The sequence below is a fragment of the Chiloscyllium plagiosum genome, chromosome 29, assembly GCF_004010195.1.
Source record: "Chiloscyllium plagiosum isolate BGI_BamShark_2017 chromosome 29, ASM401019v2, whole genome shotgun sequence".
Taxonomy (NCBI): domain Eukaryota; kingdom Metazoa; phylum Chordata; class Chondrichthyes; order Orectolobiformes; family Hemiscylliidae; genus Chiloscyllium; species Chiloscyllium plagiosum.
The window spans coordinates 10,221,614-10,232,271 of NC_057738.1; the positions used below are offsets into that span (position 1 = coordinate 10,221,614).

The 10,658-nt window shown below is 39.1% G+C and overlaps 1 protein-coding gene across 6 annotated transcripts in view; it reads left to right on the top strand.

The window, feature by feature from the left end:
• The window catches only part of LOC122564370 (lysine-specific histone demethylase 1B), a 107,614-nt gene that overhangs the window by 73,770 nt on the left and 23,186 nt on the right, over window positions 1-10,658 (top strand). For all 6 annotated transcript variants that reach the window (XM_043719147.1, XM_043719148.1, XM_043719142.1 and 3 more), the window contains 2 exons: window positions 1,729-1,803; window positions 5,110-5,226. In XM_043719147.1, coding sequence (XP_043575082.1) covers window positions 1,729-1,803; window positions 5,110-5,226 — 192 coding nt within the window. The remainder of the gene's footprint in view (window positions 1-1,728; window positions 1,804-5,109; window positions 5,227-10,658) is intronic.

The following is a 10,658-nucleotide window of genomic DNA, read 5'->3' on the forward strand; positions in this document are numbered from 1 at the left end:
GGCTGGTACAATTGCAACATTTAAGAGGCATTTGGATGGGTATATGAATAGGAAAGGTTTTGAGGTATAGGGGCTGGGTGCTGGCAGGTGGGAATAGATTGTGTTGGGATATCTGGTCGGCATGGACGGGTTGGACGGAAGGGTCTGTTTCCATGCTGTACAGCTCTATAACTCTAAGCAAATCTTCTCATGAGATCACAGGCTAATGTGTTTGCATCGCATATGGACAAAGGTAAAAGATTTGCACAAAGAAGTAACTATTCTATTAATTGCATTAACCAACAAATGCCAGGCAATAATTATTTTCCAACAAGAGAGAATCTAACCCACTTACTTTGACATTCCATGGCATTATTGTCACTAAATCCACCATTATCAACATCCTTGGAGTTCCATTGACCAGAAACTGAGCTGTATTAGTCATACAAGAGGTCAGAAGCTATGAATCCTGCAGTAAGTAACTCACCACCTCACTCAACAAAACTTGTCCACTATTCACAAGGCCCAAGTCAAGAGTGCGAGTACAAGGGAATATTCGCCTCTTGTCTGGATGATTGCAGGGTCAAAAATATCCAAGAATCTGCATATAATTCAGGGCCAAGGCTGAAAGGAGATTTGCTTGAAATGTACAAAATTATGAAGGGCGTGGACAAGGTGGCTGTGCAGGGCCATTTTACCTTAGGGAAATTAGTGACCGTGGAGTATAGATTAATGATCAATAGAAGGTTTAGCAGGGAGATGAAAAGATTTTTTGACCAGGAGGGTGTCACAATTCTGGAACTTACTGCCTGAAAAATCAGTCAAGACAGAAGCTCTTAGTCCATTAAAAGGCCTCCACATACCTGAAGGGCCATGAACCAGATGTTGGAAAGCGAGATTGGACTGGGTGAATCATTTTTTTGGGCTGACTCAGACATGATGGGACAAGTGACCTTATTCAAACTTTCTATGATTTCACTTGTATATTTCTGTGTAAATTGGCCAGGAGTGAGTCCCTGTAGCTGTAGGACTAGTTTCACCTTTATCAAACTACTATCCCTGACTGTTTTCCCCCCATTGAATGTGTCTGTTCAAATGACTCTGTCTCCCTGTCTTTCCCTTTTAATAGAATGAGGGTAGAATGCGTGTATAACATTTGCAATCCTTATTGCGTCACTCCTTATCTAAGGCGGATTAATAGCCAATATGTCTGAGTTTATCCTCTCTCTTCCCTTTGGAACAGAGGATGTTTTCTGCCCAGTCTGAGTTTCATGTTGATTTTAAGTACTCCTTTATCAATTTTTATCTCCTCCAGAATCTCAAAAGTTGTCTTTTTCTCTGTGAAATTTGTGATAATGACTTAATGATTGTAAAAGTTTGTGAGAATATTGTCAAACATGAATAACTTGGAGGATAACAAACATTAGTTCTCTTCAATAACAAAAACAAAATACTGCCAATGCTGGAAATACGAAATAAAAAGTGCTGGAGAAATTCAGTAAGTCTGGCAGCATCTATAGTGAGAGAAACCGTTAACAGTTCAAGTCTGATATATTGTGATCATTTAGAGGAGTCGTTAATGTGCAATGGAATACCAAAAATAAACTCAAGGACTGCAATTTAATTTCAGGGTTAGGAACTGCAGTGCCTTGCAGATTTATTTTTACAGTTTGTTCCTAGTGTTATTTCCATACTTTATGTCCATTATTTTGTTTCAGCTTAATCATGGAGTTTTTTTTATCTTTACAGGTACAGACCATTAATTACTCAGGAGATGACATTCGCATTGGGACAGCTAATGGAATGTTATGGACAACTCAGAAGGTAAATCTCTATTTCTTAATATAAGTTGTATTCAGCTCTTAAAGTTTTTTGGAAAACTACCACATGATCTGACCACAATGGTTTTCCTCATCAATCCATTTATGAGGAATGAAATGTTTGATAATGGTGTAGTAATAATAGCATAGAAACTATCTGTCTTCATTGTAAAACAACAATGGTAAATAATCTATTTGTATATTGGAGAAAAGGGAATAATTATCCCAATTTACAAAGGAATAAATCAGTGCGATTGAGGTATCCATGAAGTTACTCTAACTTTATGTTCCAGTCCTGTTCTCTGAGCCGTGTCATATATGAATTTATGACCTCTTCCAGAGGAAGAGAAAGTTTAATTGGCATATTGTTGTATAAGAAGTCTCCCATTTCCTGGAGATTGGATGTAGGGTGTACTGACGAGAGCCATGGTACTAATCAGGTATCTATTACATTGGCTTCCAATGCAGACAAGAGGGTCCATTGATCTTATGATTCTGTCTCTGAGATAAGCGTTCACCAAAATACAGTACCTGTTATTGGGAAAGAATTCATCTGCAGTTTATTGAAAATGAAATCTGTCTCACCTGGGATTTGTGCACAAACTATAATAGAATGAAATTGTAATGTAAACTTGATGACCAAATAGCTCCAAGCTTAAAAAAAGGGAGAATTCAATTTCTGCAGAGCCCTACAGGGAAGAAATGTTCCTTGATCAGTAGCTCTGAACATAAGATTTTGTGTACTTAGTGAGACTTCTGAAATTGAAATTGTGCAATGACATAGCTGTGAACCTCTCTTAATTAAATCAAACACCCAGAAGAGCTCACCTGATTGAGTGATAGAGAACTCCCAAATTCCACTATTTAAAGAAAATAACATAAATTTATTTTTAACTCTAAAAGTGAACATCAAATAACAACTATTTACAACTCTAAGCCCCCTTTGTCTTAACTGCTTATTACCTACCTCAAACACTATAACAATATGCTGTCCCAATAAGACACTTATTACAATTGCATGAACTTAATTTCAAAGCCACACAGCTGCTGTTGTCTTCTGGGACTTAACTCTCTGGCTGCTGAATTCCCTGGGTCTTCGTCTTTCATTTTACTGAGTATGTTTCATGTGAAAAGGTACCTTTGATAGAGAGTGTTTTCTAATTTCTTGGATCTGTCTCGATGGCAGTTGGTCTCTGATCGTTTTTCAGCATGCCTTCATTTTTATAACTCCAATGTCGATCGTCACATTGTTTCAATGTTGGCAAAACAATAAATTCAAACTTGATTGGGTTTTGGTGGTATGGGGCATAATTTAAACTGATTTAAATTTGAATTGTTGTCAAAACAGTAACCAAACCTCAGGTATCTGTTTCACAGCCAAATATTACATCTTTTCAATTTTCCAGTACTCTCTGGGTTGCCATCTAATCATATACACAGTTGCTTGTAAACTGTCAGTTCAGAACGGCATTCACTTTCTCTTAAAGTGCCTTCAACTTGATAACAATTGTTCTGGACGTTGGCAAGATTTGTCCAGTTTTACAATAGAATATTGGGAACATTTATGAAAAAGCATGATAGTTTAGTAAATTATTTCTTGAGAAACATATTCTACTATTTAAACTGTATGTACTATTTAAAAGTGTACTTTTTGACAAAGTGTTGACTGTTGAGGAAACAAGCCATGTGTTACTTTCCAAAGTTGGTATCTCCTTATCTACTCCAAAATATATCCTATGCAATGAATGACTTTTGAACTGAAGTCATTTAGGCAACCTAGGTTTTTTTAAGGTGGTGATGTGATGGCCTACTTCTGTTGATCTTAGTTGTAGTACATATATGAAGTAAGGTTGGAATGATGAACATGAATCTGTAGTGCATAAATAGTTTTGAATTCAGTGTTAACTTGGCAATCCTGATCAGGAAGACTGCAGCACAATTGATGTTGGAAATAGCACACCTATGCAAATCAAGAAGCAGCAGCAAAGATGCATTACCTACTGCATAAAAGCTAAATACTGTGGATGCTGGAAATCCAAAACAAATGTAGAGAATGCTGGAGAAACTCAGCATGTCTGGCAGCATCTATGGAGGCAAAGAGTTTGCTTTTGTATCTGGTATGAAACTTCAGACCTTTTACTCATTGTGCGCTCCTCGGCCAGGAAAAGCACAATGCTGACCTGAAATGAGAAGCAGGAGAAAGTGAGGACTGCAGATGCTGGAGATCAGAGCTTCAAAATGTGTTACTGGAAAAGCGCAACAGGTCAGGCAGCATCAAAGGAACAGGAGAATCGACGTTTCGGGCATAAGCCCTTCTTCTGAAATGAGAAGCATTCTGTTCCCAAAATTAAAGATTGCATATTTCAATATAACTTTTTTGAAAAAGGAGAAATGAGACTGAAGTAGAGATACTGATTGGGATGCGTGTATCAGTACAGATCTACTGTTCCATACAGCATAGCACACATTTTAGAATCTTGAGAAGCTAAAAGAAAAAATAATTGAACCAATATCTTAACATCTTGCAAATTTTTACCATCTTTTGAAACTGTTGTTTCTTGCACCTTCTAAATTCCTGTTTTGAAAATGGTGCTTGCCATTACATAGTAAGTACAACACAGCAATAGACCATTTGAATCATTGGCTCATGCTGTTTTTATACCTCACGTGAACTTTCTTCAACCATCATTCGTGTGATCATATCTCCAGAAGCGTCTCTTCCTTTCACATTGATGTGTTTATCTTGTTTCACTTAAATTCCTTTTTCCCTCTCATTTATCTGGTTTACCTTAAATTCATCTATGGTATTCTCCTTACTACAGCTTTGTGGCAGCAAGTTTCACATTCTAACTAACCTTCAGGCAAAATAGATTGATCATGAACTCCCTAAGGGATTTTAAATTGATTTTGATGATCCAAAGCTTTGATCTTCCTGAGGTGAAATGCTTTATGGAGTATATACTTTCAAAATCTTTAAAAAAAACTCTGTCATTACTCTTCAGCTTTCCTTTTTTTTTAGTGAACAGAGCCTCAGATTGTTCAATCTTTATTTTTAGATAAATAGCTGTGTAAATGGTAACAACTCTGGTGCACAGGAATTGGGCTACCTTTGGATTTTTTTTCTGGACTCTTCCTTAAGGTTTTAGGACTTTGATCTTTTCATGCATAGCATCAGCAGACCCAGCATACAAATTGTACAAATCTCTTCTAGATTGTGTATTAAAAAAAAATAGTGAATATTTATTTTAAGTTTCTTAGTGGTTTACAGTGTCCCCCTTAACTGACTAATCTTTGGATGTTATCTTGGCAGGTCTTGGTTACTGTTCCTCTAGCTCTTCTTCAGAAAAACACTATTCAGTTTTATCCAGCTCTATCTGAACGGAAACTCAAGGCCATCAACAGTCTAGGTCAAGGGGTAATTGAAAAGGTATGTGGAAGTCGAATTAAAATCAGTTGCTAACCATAGTTTGCCACATATGTTAGAGTCATAGTCATACAGCATGGAAATAGACTCTTCGGTTCATGCCGAACAGAATCCCAATCAAAACTAGTACCACCTGCCTGCTCCTGACCCGTATCCATCCAAACCTTTCCTATTCATATACTTATCCAAATATCTCTTGGATGTTGTAATTATACTCCCATCCACTATTGCCTCAGGAAGTTTATTTCACACGCTAACCACTCTGTGTAAAAATATATATGCCCCTCGTTTTTTTTAAATGTTTCTCATCTCACCTTAAAAACGTGTCCTCTCGTCTTGAAATCCCACATCCTAGGGAAAAGACTATTAACTCTATCTGTACCTCTCATTATTTTATAAACTTTTATAGGATCGCCTCTCAACCTCCCACACTCCAGTGAAAAAAGTCCCAGCCTTTCTTTTTAACTTCCATACCCACTGACATCCTGGTAAATCTCTTCTAAAACCACTCCAGCATAGTAATATCCTTCCTATAACTGGGTGGCTAGAACTGGACACAGTTTTCCAGAAGAGGTCTCATCAATGTCCTATACAACCTCAACATGACTGCCCAACTCAAAGGACTGAGCAGTGAAGGCAAGTGTCTTTTTAGCCACCATGTCTGTGTGATGCAAACTTCAAGAATTATATACGCGCACACCTAGGTCCTTCTGCTCTAGAATGCTATCCAAGGCCCTATAATTAATTATATAAGCTGTATACATGTTTGTTGTCCCAAAATGCAACACCTCAGATTTATCCAAATTGAACTCCATCTGTCATTTTTCAGCCCATTGACCCATTTGATCAAGATCCCTATGTAAAAATAACAAAGAACAAAGAAAATTTACAGCCCAGGAACAGGCTATTTGGCCTCCAAGCCTGTGCCAATCCAAATCCACTATCTAAACCCATCGCCCATTTCCTAAGGATCTGTATCCCTCCGCTCCCCACCTACTCATGCATCTATCCAGACACACCTTAAATGAATCTACCATGCCTGTCTCTACTGCCTCTGTTGGCAATGTGTTCCAGGCGCCTACCACCCTCTGTGGAAAGTACTTTCCACGTGTATCCCCATTGTACTTTTCTACTCTCACTTTGAACCCGTGACCTCTCATCATTGAATCCCTCACACTGAGAAAAAGCTATGTCTATACCGTTCATGATTTTGTAGACCTCAAATCAGGTCCCTCCTCAATCTCCTTTTTTCTAATGAAAATAATCCTAACCTACTCAACCTCTCTTCATAGCTATCACCTTTCATACCAGGCAACATCCTTGTAAACTTTCTCTGCAACTTCTTCTCCAAAGTGTCCACATCCTTTTGGTAATGTGGCGACCAGAATTGTTCACCGTATTCTAAATGCGGCCAAACCATAGTCTTGTGCAGTTTTAACATGACCTGCCAGCTTTTATACTCAATACCCCATCCGATGAAGACAAGCATACCATATGCCTTCTTGACCATTCTATCCACCTGTGCAGCCACCTTCAGGGTACAATGGACCTGAACTCCCAGTTTCTCTGTTCATCAACTTTTCCCAAGGCACTTCTGTTTACTGTATAATTTGCTCTAGAATTAGACTTCCCAAAATGCATCACCTCACATTTGCCTGAATTGAACTCCATCTGCCACTTCTCCGCTTAACTCTCCAGTCTATCTATATTCTCCCGTATTCTTTGACAGTCTCCTATGCTTTCTGCTTCTCCACCAATCTTTGTGTCATCTGCAAACGTACTGATCAGACCAACAATGCCTTTTTCCAGATCATTTATGTATATCACAGACAACAGTGGCACTGATCCCTGTAGAACACCACTGGTCACCTTTGTCCATTTCGAGAAACTCTCTTCAACTACTACTCTGTCTCCTGTTGCTCAACCAGTTCTTTAGAAACTGTCTTCAACTACTACTGTCTCCTGTTGCTCAACCAGTTCTTTCTCCACCTGGCTAGATTACAATGTACACCATGTGACTTCACTTTCTCCATTAGTTTGCTATGGGGAACCTTATCAAATGTCTTACTAAAATCCATGTATATGACATCTCAACAGCCCTTTCTTCATCTATCAACTTGGTCACTTCCTAAAAGAATTGTATTCAGTTGATAAGGCATGATCTTCCCCACACACAACCATGTTGCCTATCACTGATAAGCCCTTTCTTTTTCGAATATAAATAGATTCAGTACCTTCTCTAGCAACTTACCTGCCACTGATATCAGGCTCACTGGTTACCTGGAATGTCGCTACTACCCTTCTTGAACAGGGGGTAACATTATCAACTCTCCAGTCCTCTGGCACTTCACCTGTGTTTAAGGATGCTACAAAGGTTTCTGTCAGGGCCCCAGCTATTTCCTCTCTCACCTCCCTCAGCAACCTGGGATAGATTCCATCTGGTCCTGAGGATTTGTCCACCTTAATATTCTTTAGCCTACCCAACACATCTTTCCACCTTATGTCAACGTGATCCAGGGTAAATAAACTTCTATCTCTAATCTCAGCATTCATCATCTCCCGTTCCTCAGTGAACACTGATGCAAAGTAATCATTGAGAATCTCACCCGTTTTCTCAAGTTCAACACACAAACTTCCTTCCTTATCCTTTGATGACCAACCCTTTCTCTAGATACCCTCTTGCTGCTCATATATGACTAGGGATTCTCCTTACTTCTGCTCACTAAAGTTATTTCATGACCCCTTTTAACCGCTTGATTCCTCGATCAAGATTGGTCCTACTCTCCTGATATTCCTCCAAAGCCTGTTCTGTTCTTAGCTGCCTGGACGTTATGAATGCTTCCCTTTTCCTCTTGACTAGTCGCACAATTTCTCCTGCCATTCACGGTTCATGAATCTTGCCTTTCCTATCCCTTGATTTCAAAGGGATATGTCTATCCTGCATTATCTTCAACCTATCTTTGAAAGCCTCCCACATATCAAATATGGACTTCCCTTCAAATAGCTGTCCCCAATTTACATTTCTCAGCTCCTGCTGAATTTTGATATAATTGGCCTTGGCCCAGTTTAGTACTCTTCCCTTTGGACTACTCTCATCTTTGTCTACGAGTGTTCTAAAACTTACAAAATTATGGTCACTTTTCCACAAAGAAATTCCCCCACTGCAACTTCTACCACCTGGCCTGGCCCATTATCCAACACCAAGTCCAATATGTCCCCTTCCCGAGTTGGACTATTGACCTACTGCTCTAGAAAACTTTCCTATATGCTCCTTAGAAATTCTGCCCCATCCAGACCTCTGACACTAAGTGTATCCCAGTCAATGTGGGGAAAATTAAAATCTCCCATCATCACCAGCCTGTTGCCTCCACTTCTTTCCATAATCTGTTTACCTATTTTTTCTTCGACTTCACGCTCATTGTTGGGAGGCCTGTAGTACAGCTCCAACAATGTGACTGCACCCTTCTTATTTTCAGCTCTACCCATAATGCCTCACTTCTCAAGCCCTCCATAGTGTTGTCCTTTAGCACAGTCGTAATATCATCCCTGACCAGCAATGCAACTCCTCCCCCCCTTTACTTCCCTCCCTGTCCCGCCTGAAGCATCTATATCCTGGAACATTTAATTTCCAATCATGCCCTTGCTTCAACCAAGTCTCTGTGACATCGTACTCCCAGGCACCAATCCAAGCCCTAAGTTCGTCTGTCTTTCCCACTATGCTCTTTGCGTTAAAGCATATGCACCTTAGACCACCAGTTCATCTACTCTCTGCCTACTCTTCCCCTTGGTAATGCTAACTTCATGATCCTGTACCTTACAGTCTCTAGTTTCGACCTCACTATCTACTAGTCTTCTCTTCTGGTTCTCAACCCCCTGCCACATTAGTTTAAACCGTCCCCAACAGCAGTAGCAAGAACTCCCCCAAGGACATTAGTTCCAGTCTGGTTGTAGTAAAATACACTACAAATGCCCCAATAAGTTAGAGATATAGATGAGAGAGGCTAGTCTGAATAGTTGAATTAGCAACACTAACCTCTATTTGTGAAAATGTGAATGTAGTAGTTTTTGTCTGGGAATAAATGAAGAGCATGAGCTTGGTATTCCTGGTGAGGGTTGTTCTTCCAGAGTGAGGCTTTGTAACTGATTGCCCGCTATAAATAATCACTCCATTGTGGTTGAACAATTTTTCCACCACTCTGCAACCTCTATGCACCTTATGAAGTTAATACTGTTGTTACATAGGTGATGACCCAAAAATGATTTTTGAATCCGCACCATTCAGTTCTCACCTAAATCGGTGATTGTGAAGGCAATGTTTTTTGTCTTTTTGGCTGTGAATGATCTATTGGCATCAGACCTGTAAGTAAAAATGTGGTAATTGTGAGAAACTGTCTGGTTAATAAATAAAGATTCAATGCCAATTACAAGCTCTCGCTTGTAATTTTGAGATATGCTTCCCATTGAACAACATATCTAGTTTTGCTAAGGAGGCTGCTCAAAAGACAACTAAATCAACATTTTGATTCTGTGGGATTAGGAGACTGAAAACACATTTTTGCAACCAGTCAATATAAGCATCCCATGCTGCCTTCTGTTATCCCTCAACTATAAGTTTAGTATGATCAGTAAATTTGACAGAATAATTGTTTTTGTAGCTGAGAAAAGGAGTAGATAGTAAAAGTTTTGTACAAATAGTGCAAGCTTCAAAGAAGATAAAAGTAATTGCATTTAAAGTTTTCTTGTATTCAGGAGAGATTGCAGAAGTGAAATGTAAGCATAACAGAGAAACCTCGATTATCTAGCACTTGATAATCCGAATATCGGATTATCCAGCAAGATCGTAGGGTCCCGATGCTTGGCTAAACTTATCTGGCATTCAGTTAACCAAATGAACTACTCTCTGCCCATATCTGCATATTCAAAGTTCCTCTGTATTTTAAAATTGGGCCAGTCGACATAAATTAAAAGTTTGGTTCATTAAGTTTAATACATGTCAGTGAAAACGCACTGAAAATGTGGTGAGATTTGAATAAATTGTGGAAGGTGAAACATGTTTTATACTTTTTTTGCAACCTTTTAAGTGAACATGATTAACAGGGAAATGTAGGTGCTATGTGCTTGCATCTTTAGAAACTGATAGATTGTCAGATCTACAATTTAAAATAGGACAGTAGTTATCAAATAGGATAAAATGACAGATAAAAATTAGAAACGGATGTTGGCCATGAAAAGACATTTGAGGAGAAAGTGAGGTCTGCAGATGCTGGAGATCAGAGCTGAAAATGTGTTGCTGGAAAAGCGCAGCAGGTCAGGCAGCATCCAGGGAACAGGAGAATCGACGTTTCGGGCATAAGCCCTTCTTCAGGAATGAGGAAAGTTTGTCTGCACCTCCACACACATCATCTATTGCATCCTCTGCACCCGATGTGGCCTCC